The sequence below is a fragment of the Leucopleurus acutus genome (assembly GCF_964270905.1).
Source record: "Leucopleurus acutus genome assembly, chromosome: 12".
NCBI classification, from domain to species: domain Eukaryota; kingdom Metazoa; phylum Chordata; class Mammalia; order Artiodactyla; family Delphinidae; genus Leucopleurus; species Leucopleurus acutus.
The window spans coordinates 57559089-57577653 of record NC_139154.1 but is presented as its reverse complement, the minus strand read 5'-3'; the positions used below and the strand labels follow the sequence as shown (position 1 = coordinate 57577653).

Sequence of the window (18565 nt, the reverse complement as noted above, 5' to 3'; positions counted from 1 at the left end):
TTCTGTGCTTGATCAAAGAATTAGGAAAGTAAAGTTTTTCTCTGTTGACCAAAGTAGAGGACAGCAGCCCCTCAGTTCCACTGCTACAAAGGTGAATTTCAGGAAGTGGACGGGGGTGGTAGTTGGAGCCTGTGGAACACATTTGCAAAAGCAACCACAGACCTGGCATCCCCTCCCTTCCTATAGAAACAGTGCTGTCTATTATTATCATTTTTGAGTGTCATTGATGCCTTATTTACATGCGTCACCATCTTTTTACAAACTAGATTGGGGTTTTAAAGGGAATACATAGGGCAATATCCACAAACACCAAGAATGTCAAGTACTGCATCTCTATTTCATTTGGAAAGGAAAAGATTCCCAAATCAAACCGGTTTTGATTCTTGAAAGGGAAGGTGGGAGAGCTAATTCATGGCAGCATATGGTTAGACAAAATCCTCTGTAAGAATGCAATATGATGGTGTTCGCTTTGAAAGAAGGGATGAAGTGCTTTAAAGCAAAGCATCAACTGAGTTGGTGAATGCTTCATCCACAAACATGGCGCAGGAGGGACTCAGATGGTGGCTGAGCGACTAGCTAAATGATCACTGAGGTTGTCTTTCAGCCTTGGTGTTTGATATTTTGCCCCCTTTTCTTTCCTTCGTTGTTCCGGCTCCCTGACCCCCGTTCTTCCTTTCTTCACTCCCACTTCTCTTGTCTCCTTTGCCCCTAATCTTTACTCTTCTGTGAGAGAGAGAAGGTCGGCAGGAGGATGGAGAGAGAAAGGGAGACAATGGAAAGCAGAGAAAAGAGTGGGGGTCTCCCAGCCAGTGCAGGTGAGGAAGAGGTAGAAGTGGACTCAAGGAAAGGGAGAACAAAAGCGAATGGGAGACAAGAAAGAGGGAAGAAGGAAGAGCCAGGGGAAGACAAAAGGCAGGGAAGGAAGGAAACTAAAAGAAGCAGGAAGAAGCCTTTAGACAACAGGACCATTTGCTACATTGATGAAGCACCTCAAACTGGAAGTGGATTATCTCCTTAAAACAAGAACACAATGAAGCTAAAGGGCAGGTATTGTCTGCATCTTATATTCCTCCTCTTCTCAAATGGAATTGAAGGAGGCTTACAATAAAAGACAGATACACTTGAACCATTCCAAGAGCAAAGGCAACAAAGAAGGTAAAGGTGTTACCAGGTAGTGCTGAGGAAAACTACTGTTAACTGAGCACAGACTTTTTCTTAGCCTTGAACTCCTAACAGCAACATATCGTGGGGACATTGAACGACATAGCAATCCAGATTCTTTTCATGGTCCTTTCTTCTAAGAGACTCTCAGTAAAAGGATAATGAAAGATCATCATGTTATGAAGATATTTCTTTCTTACGTTCTTATTTTGTTATTTTTTAGTAACTTTAATTTTGATATAGTTTCAGACTTACAGACAAGTTGCAAGAATGTCACAAAGAACTTTCATTTACCCAAATTCTCCAATTATGAACATTTTACCACGTTTGCTTTATCGTTTTCTTCTTTCTCTCCCTACCCCCACTTTGTCTTTTTTCCTTGAACTATTTGAAAGTACACTGCAGACACTGATGCCCCTTTACTTTTAATAAATACACGTGAAAGTATTTTGGTGGGAAACTACAATAATACAATATAGCGTTGTGGCTTTCACTAATACCAGACTATATGGAAAGAGCTTCATGGGGCAACCAGGTTGGAAGGGGAGGAGGGCTAAGAAACTTGTCTTAAGCTACACTGAATTAGCAAGAGACTATCTTCTTCTTAGATTTATTGGGTTGGCCAAAAAGTTTGTTTTTTTCCCATAAGATTATGGAAAAACCAGAACGAACTTTTTGGCCAACCCAATATTTAGGTTGATAAAATTAGCAAAATCTTCCAAAGCTACTTCTACCCACACTTTACATAGGATTGAGAAAACATCAATTATCCATATCAAATAATATAAAAGGCAGGGGAGATGGCTTTGGAAGGTCACGCTCCCGGGACTACCCCATCTGAGAAACCTCAGGGCCACCACTGCTTAATACAAAGGCAGAGAATCCAGAGGATCCTGGCTCACATGCATTGTGCTTTGTTGACTCTAAAACACACTTTAAAAAAATCCATATTAACGTGTCTGAAATCAAAATACGTCTTACAACAAATGGTGTAATTACAATTGGCAGTCCTGTAGCCTTTATAGTAGTACAGAAAATCATGGTGCATCCTATAAATGATAGCTGCTTAGATGAGATGAAATAAGATGTATTTTTAGCTCTGTGGTTCTCAGCCTGTGTATTACCAGGAAGAAGGATGCAGAAGCAAGTCAGCTGGAGCACAGGGTTTTGGTATCAGCTCCTCTGTCCTCTCAATTCCCCTTCACATATTTAAGCTCTAGGATACTGGAGCTGTGCAGTATCCACAGCTCTCCCCTCTGCCATGTCCTTAGTCACTGCAGCCACTTGGTGTGTCTCCTTCTTCCTGTTTCTCTGCCTACTAGCATGTGTCTGATTGCTGATTCTTGCCCATCCCACATGTCAGACTTGCCAGAGATTGCTACTTCTACTCCACTGTAGAGCACATTGCTTAGCCATAAAATCGACACAGGGATTATGCTAGAGAGAAATCCCATGAAGAAAACCCATAAGGCTGAGCTTTCTTGGCTACGGGTTCCAGGCACAAGGTACCTGTCTCATGTGCTCATTTATTATTATTTTGGGACTGACCCAAAAGGGACTGATGGACAGAAGTGGGATGCATGAGGACTGAGGGTACTCCTATCTTTGGTTTCCTAGCATGTTCCCCCCACCCCCATCTCTCCTTTTCTGAAAACAGAACGAGCCCTTTGGCCACAAGGGTGGCCTGATGTCAACCTGGAACAACAGAGTTCTTCCAGTGGCCTGGGTCATGACCTTGAAAGAGACATATTCTCTTTCTCTTGGGGTGGTCAATTTGAGGCTGCCCATGACCAGCTTTCCCGCTACATGAAGAGAGTATCTGGAACGAAGCTCAAACAGAGACCAGCATACTAGACAGCGGGGCGAGCAGCCCCAGGTCCTTCCATCCTGTGAGGTACCACCATTATCCTTCCCTGCACATGAGCCAGTGCATTCCTGTCCTGCTTCAACAAGCTTCAGCTGGATTCCTGTTCTGTGGAATCAATACAATACAGGGTATTTTAAACCTCTGCTTTGAACTCTCTCTCTAGCTTAGCTGTTCTTTTGAAAGTTATTTGTACCAAACAATTCAAATTTGAGTTTTGGGAAGGCAAAATCCCCGTATTGTGTGTTGTTGACTGAAAGGGGATCCCTAGGCCTTAGCCACTGGCTTTGGTTGAGGAACTGAGATAACTTAAAAGCCTGGTGTGGACTTTCACTAGAGTGAGGGCTCCACCATGAGCTGGATCAGGGGTACCCACAGGCCGCTTTGGATTTACCCTGCGTTTTCATCAGGTACCAGATGGACCCTCTGACAGAAGCCTACACCGCAAAGCCTGGGAGAACCTGAGGCCCGGCGTTACGACAGCCAGTCATTTTGGCTTCGGCTTGTCATAATTGATAAGGTCTATCTTTCTGACAGCATTTGCCCAACTGGTTCCTCTGTCTTTTGAAGGCATGTCCTACAAGTGCTGAGCCCAAGGCACTATGGCTTGGAGGAGGGTTTGCTTGAACTATTTGCTGTGGCAGAAAGGTATGTATCTAGTTTACTAAAAACTATATGACATTATTCAGGAATTAAACAGGAGATCTTAGGAACAGCTTTGTTTGTACTTTTTAAGATAGAAATTTACTTGGTTTAAAAGCACCTCCATCTGTCTGATTCTGGTAGACATACTGTGATAAAAGCTTTCAGGAATGTCGATAGCTCAAAATTGGCATTAGCCCATACACAGTTCTTGTCTACTTAAGTCTAGTAAGAGACTGATACATTGTGACAGTCTTGAATGATTAGACAAAGGTCATACTAAAGCTGGATATTGTAAGGTTGCTACAAAATTCATTGCAAAGGTTATATATGCCAGCACAGCCCTGGGAAACCAATGCTTATTTACTCAGTTGCTCAAAAACTAACTTCCTTACGGAACTGAGTACCCCATCATGAAGTGTAAAGTCATTTCCAGAGAACCTCTCAAAAGCTACTGAATGGAGAATTTTACAAAAAGTCATTTTCTTATCAGATAAGATATTTTAATGTTGGCTTCAACCTTTCAATAAGTCAGACTCTTAAGATGCCCCTTTATTTTTCTTTAAAATTTAACCAGTTATTCCAAAGTCAGCTATGAAGCAGGCCTCCCTCATTCAAAACCAATTCACCTGCAGAAGGTTAGCATACTATTTCTTTAGGATCCTCAGAAGCCTCAATTCTGTAAAACAAAACAAAACACCCCAGAAACTAGTAAAAAAATCTGCCCAGCTGATTTTTTTTTTTTAAGGCGGGTAGGAAAGAAGGCATTTGTGCCTTTTATCTGAGGATTTCCTTCCGCGTAAACTTGTATGATCTATCTGGAGTGCGACTTCGTGGGTTCACATTCTGGCTCCACTTCTTACTAGCTAGCAGGAGGGAGGGTGGGAGGGTAGAAAACCGCCCCACTTTGCCCATGCAAGCATTTCAATCATTTACTTGGAAAGAGAAATCATTTAAGATTATATCGTTTGATTGTAAATGTATTACTATAGTGCGTGTGATCTTGGGTAAGTCATATAATCTCTCTGAACCCGTTTCCTCAACTGTAAACCGGGAAACAATAGAGATTCGCAGCGCCGGTAAAGCTCAAAAAGCACAGGGCTGTCACATGGTAAACGCCCAACTTCTTTACTTACACTTGATAACCCCGGAGGCTCGGAAGTACACTTCCTACCTGGGTAACTACGATACAACCAACCCTTTCTCCGGGCTCGTCCTTTCCCCAACCTTGGAGAAAAGACCATTTCTCTCCCGGGTCTTTAAAATACTTTGTACTAGCCGACTGGAAAGGGCGCCGCGGCCGGGGAAGCTACCGCGGCCCAAGCGCCTTGGGCTTCCCCTTTGACAAGAGAGTCCCCACTCCGAGAGCAACGCGAGCCCAGATCCGGCCTTCGGGTGGCGGCCCGGGCGGGCGCGGCTGTGCGTGAGCCGCGGAGGGTGGTGGCGGTCCGCGCCCCGCCCTCGGCCGCCGCCCCCGCCGCTGCCTCGGCGTGTCAGGTGCCGTGAGAAGCGCCGAGGGACATGAGTGGAGCCGACTTTCCAGAAGCGGCGCACGCAAGGCACAGCTCCGCACGCAAAGGGGAGGCGACAGCAGAAGAGATTTTTCAACCCAATAAAGTTCGCAGGCGCGCGGAGATTGGCCTCCTCCTCTTCTACCCCCCACCCCCGCCTCCTCCCTCCAGGAATCTTCAGAGTGCCCTCCCTCCCCTCCTCTCTCCAGTGTTCCTCCCAGCTTGGCTCCCCCGCCGGGCGCCAGGGCCTCCGACGCGGCCAGCGTTGCCCCGCGCTCTCCAGTGGGCGGCGCCACCTGGAGGAGTTTCTACGAGGGAAACCTTGGGGCCAGCTGCGGTGCGCCAGCGCTGGCTGGCCTTTGTGTGCCAAGGGCACTCTGGGCCCCGGGGCGGGGGAGCGGCGTCCTTCAGGGATTCTCGATCTCGCCGCGGTCATGTCAAAATTGACATGACCGGCCGATTTGCTTGCGAGAACGTTAAAATAAAAATAAAACAATTCGGGATGCAGTAAGGCAAACCGCTACCACAACCGAACTTGCTTTTCCAAACTGACAGGTTTTCTTTCCCAGTTCTGGCGCCCAAGGATCTCGAGCGGTTTTCTCTCGGGGAAGGACGCTCAAGCCACCGAGAGGGAAGGGAGGTCGTACCCTCGGGGCGTGGAGGCGCTCCCATCGAGAGCGCAGGGAGGTGCTCAGGCACCGGGGAAACTGTGCGGCCTCGATCTGGGGTGACTGCGAGGAAGAGTGGTTTTTGGGCAAACGAAAAGTTCACACCGCTGCTTCCAGGAAAGCCGCCAGCTACTGCGCCAAGGCCGTCGGGGCGCTCCGGGGCCGCCTCGCGTGACTACCCGCGCGCGCGGCGACCCAAGCTGTAGTCCGAGAGGCTTGGACTGTCCCGGCGCGCCCCGCCCCCCGCAAGCCCCGCCCCCGTCAGGTCCCGCTGCCTCCTCCCCAACACAGACCTTAAAAAAGAGAGAAGCGGGATGGCGCGTTTTGACTCTCCCGAGTGACTGTGCAAACGGGCCACGCCTGTGCGACGCCAGCTGTCAGAGTCGTGCGGGGGGCGTGGGGGCTGGGAATTGACTCTGTTCATCGACCCGCAGTCTCAATCCCCACGCCCTGAGAAAACCCTGACTTTGCCGAGGCCCAGGTGCAGCGGGGCTCTGCAAAGAAGACACCTTTCTCCGCCCCCATCCCAATCCAAGCGCCTCTGGCTCTGACGACGCCTAGAGACTCCAGAGTGGGCGCTAAAGTTCCCAGACCTGGCAACAGGTGTCTAGGGCGGGCCTCCGACTTCCTGGAGACACTTAGGTTGCGGTCTTGAATCCCACAAAGGCCCCAATCCGTCCTCGGAGCCGGCCGTCTGGCGCTGCTGGAAACCGCGCCGCCTTGCAGGTCAGTCTGTCAGCGGAGCCGCCTTCCTGCGGCCTCTTGTGATGGGTTCTCGCAGATCAGGGGTGACGGGGGGCGCAGGGGCCGGGGTGGTAGGCACTTAGAGGGAACTGAGCGCCACAGCCTTGATGCACTTTTCCTCGCAGTCACCCCAGATCGAGGCCGCACAGTTTCCCCGGGACACAGCCTAAGCACCTCCCTGCGCTCTCGGTGGGAGCGCCTCCACGCCCCGAGCGTACGACCTCCCTTCCCTCTCGCTGGCTTGAGCGTCCTTCCCCGAGAGAAAAGGCATCAAGGCCTTGAATTGCAGGAACCGTTACGCGGCTGGGGCGGGGTCGGGGGGAGTCTGGGTCACAGAGAGGTAGAAACACGTCCCTTCCCTTCGCTTTTGCGGAATGGGTTTAGAATGGCAAGAGGCGTCTTCAGCGGCGTCTCCAGTGAGCTAGCCCTGACCTGACCTACGCACGACCCCCTCCCTACCCAACAGTGCACGGTAGCCCGAGGCCGGGGGTAGGGGCGTAGGGCGCCCGCCCCTTTCTCTGCCTACCTGAGTGTCACGCCTTCGCCCTTCTCTCCCCAGCATGGCCACCAGCCTCAGCCCGGACGATCATCTGCCGCCTATCCCTCTGTCGGCCCAGCAGACCATGCTCCTGTTGCTGCTCTCGGTACTGGCCGCGGTGCACGTGGGCCAGTGGCTGTTGAGGCAGCGGCGGCGGCAGCCGGGGTCCGCGCCCCCGGGTCCCTTCGCTTGGCCGCTGATCGGAAATGCGGCGTCAATGGGCCCGGCGCCTCACGTCTCTTTCGCACGCCTGGCGCGGCGCTACGGCGACGTTTTCCAGATCCGCCTGGGCAGCTGCCCGGTGGTGGTGCTGAACGGCGAGCGCGCCATCCGCCAGGCCCTGGTGCAGCAGGGCGCCGCGTTCGCCGACCGGCCGCCCTTCGCCTCTTTCCGCGTGGTGTCTGGTGGCCGCAGCCTGGCTTTCGGCCAGTATTCGGAGAGCTGGAAGGCGCAGCGGCGCGCGGCGTACAGCACGATGCGAGCCTTCTCCACGCGCCAGCCGCGCGGCCGCCGGGTGCTCGAGGGCCACGTGCTGGGCGAGGCGCGGGAGTTGGTGGAGCTGCTGGTGCGCGGCAGCGCGGGCGGCGCCTTTCTCGACCCGCGGCCGCTGACCGTGGTGGCCGTGGCCAACGTCATGAGCGCCGTGTGCTTCGGCTGCCGCTACAGCCACGACGACGCCGAGTTCCGAGAGCTGCTCAGCCACAACGAGGAGTTCGGGCGCACGGTGGGCGCGGGCAGCCTGGTGGACGTGCTGCCCTGGCTGCAGCGCTTCCCCAACCCTGTGCGCACTGCCTTCCGTGAATTCGAGACGCTCAATCGCAACTTCAGCAGCTTCGTCCTAGACAAGTTCCTGAGGCACCGTGAAAGCCTTCGGCCCGGGGCCGCTCCCCGCGACATGATGGACGCCTTCATGCTCTCGGCAGGAAAGGAAGCTGCCGCGGGCTCTGGCGACGGCGGCGCGCGGCTGGACGAAGAGTACGTGCCGGCCACCGTCACAGACATCTTCGGCGCCAGCCAGGATACTCTCTCCACCGCGCTGCAGTGGCTGCTCGTCTTCTTCACCAGGTAAAGCCTCCAGGAGGCTTGGAATGGCCTTCCTCCCCTTCTCTGTAAAAGGCAGAATGGAATTAGAATATGCTAAGGTCGCGACTAGCGCGCAGGGAGGGTTTGGGGTTTCGCTCCAGGTCCCAACCTCCCAAACCTGAGACCGCGTCCGGAAAGCGCGACTCAGGAAGGCGCGGTGCTGGCCAAGATGGGCGCGCGCGCACGCCCGCCCCACCCAGCGGCGCCCGGATGGCTCCGCATCTGTGATCTTGTCGCTACCCGCTCCGAGGGGGGGCAAATTTGTGTGAAACCCCTTGGAAAAGCAAGAGTTGTTTTTCAGTGCCCGCTGATCATCCCCGATCTCCCGCACTGGCACAGGAGAAGCAAATTTGGAACGGTTCCGAAGGAAAGGGCAGCGCAGTAAAAAAAAAAAAAAAAAAAAGTTAAATAAACACAGCAGCCTAATCGGCTCGGCCAGTCTTCAGCGCGGATCGGAAGCCGCCCGGCCCTGGAGCCAAAAGCCAACCTCTCGTCAGGGCTTTGTACACCGGCAAAGGTAGCGATTGGCGGTCGGGCCTCACGGACTGCTAATCCGAAACTTCGGGAAAGCGGCCAGAAACCAGTGGATTGTGCTGGGTTTCTAAACCCGCCGCGCTAGAAGTGTCAGTGTAAAGAATGGGAGAAGCAGTAACTGTACCGAGCGCAGAGCGGCATCTAGAAAGGCAAACTGGGTACCCGGGAGGCACCTGCAGCCCTCTAGGATCCTTGGGCTCGGCTCGGTTAGTTGGACCCCAGTCGCGGACCTCTGCTAAATTTGTACACGCACGAATTAAACAGGTCCCTGGTATCCCCAGATTGAGCAAATAAAAAATAAAAGTTACATAGGACATAGTTATATTAAAAGATTAGCCGCTGTTTATCTGAAATTCACGTCTAACTGGGCAGCCTGTATTTTATCTGGCAACCTTACCCCAGGGGTAAATGTCTCATTCAAGGCAACTCTTGATTGCCTTGAGAGACCAGAAATCCTGGTTGTGCAATTTCTTCGCGCACAGGAAAGCGATAGGAGAAGCTGAATTTGCTGGCCCCCTAGAAACTGGAAGGTAAAAACAACTTCTTTTGTTGTTAGAATCCACTGCATTAGAATCCTATATTTCCTTATGTACTGTACAACTGCTTTTCACAAATCCTTCTTCTTTTTTTCTTTCTTTCTTTTTTTTGGTTATATTTAAAATCACTTTTCAGTATTAATATCATGGAAACACATATGGGGGAGGGGCAGAAATCGAATAAAGAGAAGTCAATAATAACAGGTCAGGAAGAAGACAATTCCAGAATGGGATCAATAAGTCCTTTGCATCCCCAGATAAGCATGTTATCTTTTGAAACAGCCTTTCTTTTTTTCACTAGAAACCGAATTGTAAATCGTTCTCCGGGTACCCCAATTGGGCAGCAAAAAGAAGTAAAACAATTTTGGGATCACCTTCAATTCGGTATAGCTAATGAGTCCTTTTTTCTTCTTTTTAGTGAAAAAATACGACAGGGGTTGGCAAATTACATTACCTGTTTTTGTATGTAAGTCTTATGGAAATACAGCTATGCCCATTCATTCTTGTGTGGTCTATGGCCGCTTTCACACTACAGCACAAGGCAGAGTTGGATAGTTGGGAGGCAGAGGGTTTGATCCACAAATCCTAAAATATATACTATCTGGCCCTTTATGAAAAAGTGTGCAGACCCCTGAAGTATGAAGCTAAAGAAGCGATTTTTAAAATCACCCATAATTTCACCACATGTGTGCTTAATTTTTTTTTCAGATTCGCAAGAATTATTTACAAATGTTTTGACTTCTGACATTTCCACTCACTGTAGTGGACATTTCCCTGTCTTTTAAACTTGATTTTAGTAATTTTTTATGGCTACATAACATTTTGCCATAGTAACGGATTGTTATGTACAATCATTTCTTGTGTTTTAATGTTGATTGCATTTTTAAAATTTCAGCTATTGTGGTTATGTTTTTGTACCTGCTAAGTTATTTCCTGAAAATACATTTCTAGATCACTGGGTTTTAAAAGGGTGGGGAGGAGTTACCCTTATAGATCTTGCTTTGTTTTCCGAAAGGATTGTACTAGTTTTATTGGCAACAGTGAATAAGTATTACAATCTGTACCGTAATCTCGTGAACATTGGGGATTTGCTTTTAAATTTAGAAGATATGCAGCTTTATCTCTCGGGATACCAATTATCTTTGTATAAAATGAGAACAGTGTGTCTGCTGGAATTGTCTAGGGAGATGAAGAGAAAAGAAGAACTCACTTTGAGGGTTACATTTTAATTTTTGTGGACCTCGGTGCTTTTGCCTTTGTAGACATCTTACTCAATAAAAAAATTTTTAATTAAATTTTATGACTACATTGGTATAAAGATTAATATATTAAAATTATATATTGAAACATTCTCGTTGACCTAAAAGTTTATTTTCCTCTGATAAGAAATGAATTTTCATGAGTCCCTCAAAAGTGCTGTGGGTCCTAGGCACTGTCCCTGCTGTGCCCCATGGAGAAGTTGACCTTATCCATTGTTGTGCTTTTTCAGGCTGAGAAAACTTAGACCTTTTTTTGACTTATGATGGGAAAGAGAGCTTGAGCCATGGGAGACTTATTACAGGAAATATAACAAACTCCATCCTGTAATGCAGTGATAAATTAGGAAACCATTTTAGATTTTTTTTTTGCTGGAAATCTTAATTCAGTTTCTGATTCAGATAGCCAGTTTAAAGAAGAGTGGTATTAAAATAAATTGTAATGGGCTTTCTAGATGAAAGAAGAATTAGTGTTCCTGACTTATTTTCTCTCTCTGCATTAAAAACCAAACAGGTATCCGGAAGTGCAGGCTCGGGTACAGGCAGAACTGGATCAAGTGGTGGGTAGGGACCGGCTGCCCTGCCTAGACGACCAACCGCACCTGCCCTACGTCATGGCCTTCCTTTATGAAGCCATGCGCTTCTCCAGCTTTGTGCCCGTCACCATTCCTCACGCCACCACGGCCAACGCTTCTGTCTTGGGCTACCACATCCCCAAGGACACGGTGGTTTTTGTTAACCAGTGGTCCGTGAATCATGACCCAGTGAAATGGTCTAACCCAGAAGACTTTGATCCAGCCCGATTCTTGGACAAGGATGGCTTCATCAATAAGGACCTGGCCAGCAGTGTGATGATTTTTTCAGTGGGCAAACGGCGGTGCATCGGGGAAGAGATTTCCAAGACGCAGCTGTTTCTCTTCATCTCCATCCTAGCTCATGAGTGCAATTTCAGGGCCAATCCAGACGAGCCTTCGAAAATGGATTTTAATTACGGCCTGACCATTAAACCCAAGTCATTTAAAATCAATGTCACTCTCAGAGAGTCCATGGAGCTCCTTGATAGTGCTGTCCAGAAATTACAAGCTGAGGAAGACTGCCAGTGAGAAGCCAGAGGCAAGCAGAAATTTTATAAGTACACAAGTCTTGGGGGATGGAGAGTAAAATTAAGGTTTGCTTTTCTTTTTCCTAGCTCCTCTGTGCCACTTTCTCAATTAGCCTCTAAAGTGAGCATAAACCAGCTGACCCGCAGATGATGTGCTTTGTACACATGTCCTCAGAATGGCATCTCATGAGCAGTGGGCTGTGTAGGAGCTCCAGGAGATATTTTGAGTCAAAGAATTAAAGGACCCAAAGAATTTTTATACATATATTGAATGTTGGTAATCATAATTTCTTGAGGGAGCATTCTTTGGAGTTAAAACACACATGTGCATATATACAGAACTACCTAATAAAGAGGCCTATTAGTAACCATGCCTTGTCGGGTGGGATCCAAGATGGACGTTCTGTGTGCTGAAGTCTGCTCCATCGAAAACCGTATTAAGCAAAGTTTCAGGAAATACTGTTGAATATGCAAAGGCAAATAATTTCAGTGTAAGACATGTGATTTGGGGTGATAAGGGAAAAAGTAAAGACCAGAAATTCCCTTCTCACCTTTCCAATAAAATAGCTTGGTTAGGCTCTAATATCTATGGATGGATTTATCTTTTTGCCAACTGATGGGCTTCCTGTTACTTTTCTGGATGAGTCATAAAGTTATTTGCTTGGAAAGAAATTAATAGCAGTTGATTTAGTGGGTTTCAGTGATTTCATGAATTTTAAAGTGTAAATTGTAAAAAATTCCAAGCTGAAGTCATACTGCTCTTGGTTGCCAAAGTACAGAATTTCAATCATGAGAAAAAAAAGTTACCAGCTTAGCTAAGCTTTAAGTTGTGTGATTGTAATGTACTGACTTCAGTAAATCTCATAGGTTAAAAAGTCACCAAGTAGTGTTCAATATGGGTACATATATTACATAATTATTCAGAAGCAATATGTATTAGTTATTTTATTATTAGACAGTATTAATTATTTTGGTCAAGAAAGGGTTAAAAAGTGTCTTTTATAATGTCACAGCAAATAGAAAAGTACAACTAATTTAACCAATTTTGGTCCAAATACATGGTATGAACTTGATTAAATCAACTGTTTTTGACATCATGGAAAGCAAGTTGAAGCAAAGTCTCTTCTCTCATCCAAAATTTGAATGAAAAATCTCAAAATTAGATCTGCAAGATGTGTTCCTTATCACTTTACAACATGCTTATTAAAATTATATTCACAATACAGAATCTTTTTTGAAATTGATCTAGTTAATATGTTTTAATTCCAAACTCTTGACGTGCTTAAATTTTAATTTTATTTTAAAGCCATTCTGATTATTGAGTTCTAGGAAGTTACTGGAAATCTGACCATTAGCCTGTGAAAGGCAGAGAGATCGAAGCTGTGTCTGCCTGGGGAATAACGAAAAAATGCAATGAATTATCTGTATGTTCTTTATTAAATAACAAGGGGGGAGTTCCCATTATAATGGACCTAGTTTCTCTTTTAAATGATTTTCAAAAAATAGCATTGGTGTTTGTATTTTGGAAAGTCAGAATCAGTCTTGGGAGATTGTTTGGAGGATTGCATTGCATTTCAGTGGAGCCAGTCAGATCAGTTGTGCTATTTAAGATGGCCAACCCAGCGAGCAGTCACTTTGGTAACTGTGAAGACATAAAGCTTGAACAAAATCTATATGTTCAGTTTATGTAAATAACCTGAAAACCTTTTTAAAAAAGTGATGGAAGATTAACAATGTACAAAGTGAAGTTTGGAGTTTTAAGTTTTTTGCTCGCAAACGTCCAAAAGAAGTTGTGCAGTGTCCTAAAAGCTTACTGCTTGTTACATTTCAATAAGCTTTTAGGAAACTTTTTATCAAAATTATAAAGGGAGGAGTGTATGATGGTTGTGGGGTCTGGTAAGAGAAAGGAGTGGAAAATAAAAAGAAAAGGAAGAAAGATGGTTAGACATTCTCCTACTCCTTCAAAATTAATTAGTTTGAAGTATGAATATTTAGAAGAAAGATGTTCCACGTGCCGGTGTTGAATCCCAAGTAGATTTTTAAAAATCTACAACATAGCAACTCTGTTTTATAATTTGGAATTTTTATTAATAAAAATTTTATATAATTTTAATTAATAAAATCTCACAGCTGTACCTCTTGAATATGAAAACACTGTGCCAGTATTTTTAAAGGCACTAAAGTCAACTGTGGAAATCAGGCTTACCCAATACATTTCAATTTGGGGGGTACTGGCTATTTCAAAACATTGTTACCCACCCTTCCCTGCACCCCACCCCCTGCAGGGCTGAGACAGTAATTTTGCGCTGCCCTAGCCTGCCTACTCTGAGAGATGGTGTGGCAGCAAAAGGAATCATGTACCAATCTGGATGCCTGCTTAAGTCAACCGGGTCCAGATGTGCTGTAGCTGGTTTTTATGTCCGTAGGCTCGGTTCATCTGGCACTTTCGGCAGTGGGCTGAGGTAGAAGAAAGTAAGGTGGGAGATTTCCTGGTTTATTTAATATGTTTGTAACCCAGTTAAAGGAAGGAAAGCAAAACCAAAAACAAACAAATAAAAATAACCAAATTCGGGGACTACCGTAATCAGGTTACTAGCTTGATCAGAAAATCTAATATTATTTCTGCCAGAGAAAGAATGTACTTGCTGGTCACCATTTACTCAGAACATCTAATCCAGGTTATTACAATAGTTAAAGTATATTGTTTATTAAATGCTTCATTTATATATTAAAGCTTTGACTTTGTAAGGAAACTGCTTTTTTTCCAAAACAAGAGGAAGATGTCTCAGGTTTGTTTTGTGGATTATCTAAGAGCTTTCATGTCTCAGAACTTAGCCTTTACCTGTGAAATGCTATTATGGCCTTAATATTTTCATATCACATCTATATTAGATCAAATAGTTGCACAGCATTATGTATTAATTTGTATGTTTTTTAGCTATGACACAACTTTGTAATACAAAGGTATACTTTAGTAGATGTTTATAATTCAAGGATAGCTTCTTATTTAACCTTTTCTTGTTTTTGTATTTTATCATGTATGCTTTCCATCTGTACATAGCAACTGTAATACATAGCTGTAACCGAAATAGATTTGGGGGACACAGCATTAATATGTGGCTTTTACTGTTTGATATGCCAAATTTAAAAAATTCGACACCTGTAATTACCTGTAATAGGACACCATTACCAAAATAATAAAAATCACTTTCATAATCTTGTTACGAAGTTTTACTTTATGTTATAGCAAATACAGTCTAATGTATTTATTTATTTCAACTACTATTTATAAGTGCTTGACGTAAAATGTTGCATTGTAAATATTTTCTTTGGCCATTCTACATTTTAGGCAGCTTGCCTTTTTCTTTTAAATAGGCTTTCGACATCCAGTCTCCTACCAAATTCTTGATTTCTCCTTATTTTTTAAAATTGAAATACAGTTGGCTTACTATATTATATTAGTTTTAGGTGTACAGCGTAGTACATAGATTCAATATCTTTATAGATTATGCTCCATTTAAAGTTATTACAAAATAATAGCTATATTCCCTGTGTTGTACAATATATCCTTGTAGCTTATTTATTTTATACATAGTAGTTTGTACCTCTTAATCCCCAACCCCTATCTTGCCCCTCCCCCCTTCCTTCTCCCCACTGGTAACCACTAGTTTGTTCTCTGTATCTGTGAGTCTGTTTCTGTTTTGTTATGTACATTCACTTGTTTTATTTTTTAGATTCCACATATAAGTGGTAACATTTTTGAATTTATAAGAACCAACTCAGAAGTTAAATTTCAGTGGCAAACACCTGGCAAAGTGGCAATTAATTTCTAATTTTGAGAGATTGAATAGATTGAGATTTTAAGATTCTGACCTTATATTTCTGCTTCATCTAAAAAATGCAGGACATATTTTTCCCCCTCAGCAGCACACCAGTCCTTTTCCTTGAGTATTTCATTCATTCGTTTTTTTTCTTTTGACAGGAAAGCTTTTGTTTTTAATTTGGTTGGTAAACATTTATTCATTCATTTTGTAAGGGGCGTGTGCCTTAATTAATAAGTGCCGTTAATGTCCAATAAAATAGAATGGGTGAGAGTATTCTTTAATACACTATGTGGAAATATTTTTCTGCTGACATTTTTAACCTGGTAAAAGACTTGACTTCCCAGAGCCCCTGCTGGCACTCCCAAGCTTTCACTGCCCCACCCTCACAGATGGCAGGGCCGTGCAGTAATCTGGGGCTGCCCCTTATTTCTTCCAGAGTTTAGCTCCCATTTTTGTGAAATCAGGAAAAGTAATTGTAAAGTATAATTGCACACAGTGTCATTGATCCTTTGACTTGAGAACATCATTTTGAAAGCCGAAAGGTATAGTTAGGAATTGGTTTAAGAGAATACTCACTTGTTTTCCAGATGTCCTAACTTAGGATCTTGGAAATGGTCATAAAGGTTCAGGATGAATGAAATAAATATTTTCGTAGGAAAAATATTTTTTAACAAAATTGTAATTGGGGTCAGGTGTTTGCAAAAATGTCAAGCAGAGTTGAATTCCACCCAATCAATCTGGTAGAATATAAGACTAGAATGCAGGGTGGGGAATGAATGCAGCTTTGGACATAAAACAGGTGTGAGTGTTGCAAACTCATAGAGATTGTTTCTATAACCTCAAAATCGGTCAGTTTTCCTGCACGAGTGCTACAGGAGTTTTGGCTGTTAACTTGCCCTTATTTTGGTTTAGCGACTCACATACTCTCTGCTCTCAAGTTTTGATCTATTAGTTATAATTCTCGGAGAAGGGAGGAGAAAGAAAAGAAATTAATATATTCAAATATATTTGGAAGCAATTATTTTTAATGGGAAAGATTGGAGGAAAATACTCTAGTTTAAACAGGTAGGGGCAAGCTATGGGTAACCAACAGCTTTGTTTGTCGCTCCTTTATTCACTCACACAGAGGCTACGTGGTCTTCAGTAACACTTTTCAACAGGGGCCAAGTATGAGGGGAAGAAATGAAACTCAGATATGTTTTAAACTAATACTGTGTTTCATCACCCTGCTAAGCACGTGAATGCATCATCACACAACAGTCCTGTGAGGGAGGCAGTAATGTCACGGGCCAAAATTCTACGTTGAAAAGTGTCAGTGTCTGGATGTTCCCTGGAGATGAACTGACTCCAAAGCCTGCTGTCTTTGGACTAGAGAGCTTGTCACTTACCAAGCTGCCCATGTTTGGGTATACAGGCTAGTCCGTCTGTTTTTCAATTCCTGTGATCCCTGGAGTTTCAGCAGCAGTGCCCCTGCTTTGTCTCGGCCACATGCCACAATGACAGTGTGAGGTGCTAGGAAGACTCACAATACTCCTTCCTTCTGAGAGAAGCATCCTCAAGCAAGAAAAAAAGAAGGGTGTGTGTGTCATGCTTTGTTTTTATAATATTAAAACTTCTCTCCCATAATCTGTGAGCCAGGAGTTTTTGCCTGAAGGCCATCCATAGGTTGGACCGGATGCCTGATTTGAGAACCCTCTCTGATAGGAGTGGAGGAGTGCACCACCCTGGATATTGGCTCATGTGACTAATCAGAACCTTTCCTGCTCTCAGAGACCTTGAATAGGATTAAATAGGATACTCTCAGGCCAGAGAGAGTGCGCAAAACCGAGGCATGAATGAGACAGGTGTGCTGACGGGAAGCCTACCTTTGAAAACACTGTGACTGGAGCTACTGGAACTGGTTTCGGACCACTTGAGATCCCTTTAGGTGATAGAAAGGCTACATAAGCTAACCAACTAAATATATTTTGTTAAATAAACAGCACGCTATTACACAAATTACGCAATATTCCAGCACGCACCTAACAGCCCCTGAGAGCCCTGCAGGTCAGGGGTTAGGAGTCGCTCCACCAGCCTGAAAAATCTTCCAGCTTCTTTAAAAGATTTTTAATTCTGCTTTTATTACTATTTGCCTACTTTTGTTTCTTTCCCTCTCCATCTCAATACTGCCTAATGTGTACTTTTTTTTGTACGCGTTCCAACGAAATGTGTATGATTGTTTTGTATACGTTTTTTTTAAAATTTTATTTATTTTTGGCTGCTTTGGGTCTTTGCTGCTGCGCGCGTGCTTTCCTTAGTTGTGGCGAGCGGGGGCTACTCTTTGCTGTGGTCCCCCCGCCCCCCCGTTCACATTTCACTGCTGCTCGCCTTCAGTAGGCACCTTGGGTCTTCCACTGCCCTTCCCAGCAATCACCCTTTCAATTTAAGCCTCTGCAGTTCCCACAGCCCCCAAGCAGATCCAGTTGGCACTCTGCTTTCCTAGCACTTGGCATTGACATTGAGGGAGAAAGTGGGGAAACAGGCTGGATAAAGCAGTGAGAGAATAAGGCTGAATTTTCACTGTCGTGTTTTCCAATGTGGTTTCCAGAAACTTATTGCAGTAAAAAGCAGGGTGAGCCTGTCTGCCACTTAGTTTTAATTCCTAACTTCAAGAGATGGTTCTGGAAACTGCTATGGAAGCTTGGTTAATATAAACCACCACCAACAAAAAACTGTTCTCCTTCCTCATTGCCCCACCAGGCTCATTTTTTTTGTGACAGTGTGCCAGGCAGTTCAGCTCATGATACAGACTTGCCGTTTGGCTCTGCAGAGTTTAGTACCTTTTTCACTTTCTTTGCCCAAACTTCCCATCACCCCCCTGTAGTAGGGGCTCAGGTTTCATCTTAATAAAGCCTGCCTGGAGCGCTCTGTTTAATACTCAGCCTGGCCCCTTCCCCAGGCACTCTCAACTCCCTTACGTTGCTCTTCTTCTTCTTCTGTTTTTTTTTTCATAGGACTTATCTCCTGTTAATATAACATAAAATTAATCTTTTAATTTCATTCATGGTTCATGGTTTATTGTCTCTCTTCACGAGATCCCACTTCCCAGGGTGTCAATGCGGC

The 18565-nt window shown here is 45.0% G+C and overlaps 1 protein-coding gene across 1 annotated transcript; it reads left to right on the top strand.

The window, feature by feature from the left end:
* Positions 1 to 6151: 6151 nt before the first annotated feature.
* Positions 6152 to 14855, top strand: CYP1B1 (cytochrome P450 family 1 subfamily B member 1). The gene is made up of 3 exons (XM_082851941.1): positions 6152 to 6572; positions 7150 to 8193; positions 11052 to 14855. The coding sequence occupies exons 2-3, from the start codon at positions 7151 to 7153 to the stop codon at positions 11638 to 11640; spliced, it is 1632 nt and encodes a 543-aa protein (XP_082708067.1). The 5' UTR covers positions 6152 to 6572; position 7150; the 3' UTR covers positions 11641 to 14855.
* The last annotated feature ends 3710 nt before the right edge of the window (positions 14856 to 18565 follow it).

Excerpts from the sequence above, each read along its gene's own strand:
- CYP1B1 (XM_082851941.1), top strand. The coding sequence starts at position 7,151 with ATGGCCACCAGCCTCAGCCCGGACGATCATCTGCCGCCTATCCCTCTG. Across the intron at positions 8,194-11,051 it reads CTGCTCGTCTTCTTCACCAG|GTATCCGGAAGTGCAGGCTC; the intron begins GTAAAGCCTCCA and ends AAAACCAAACAG.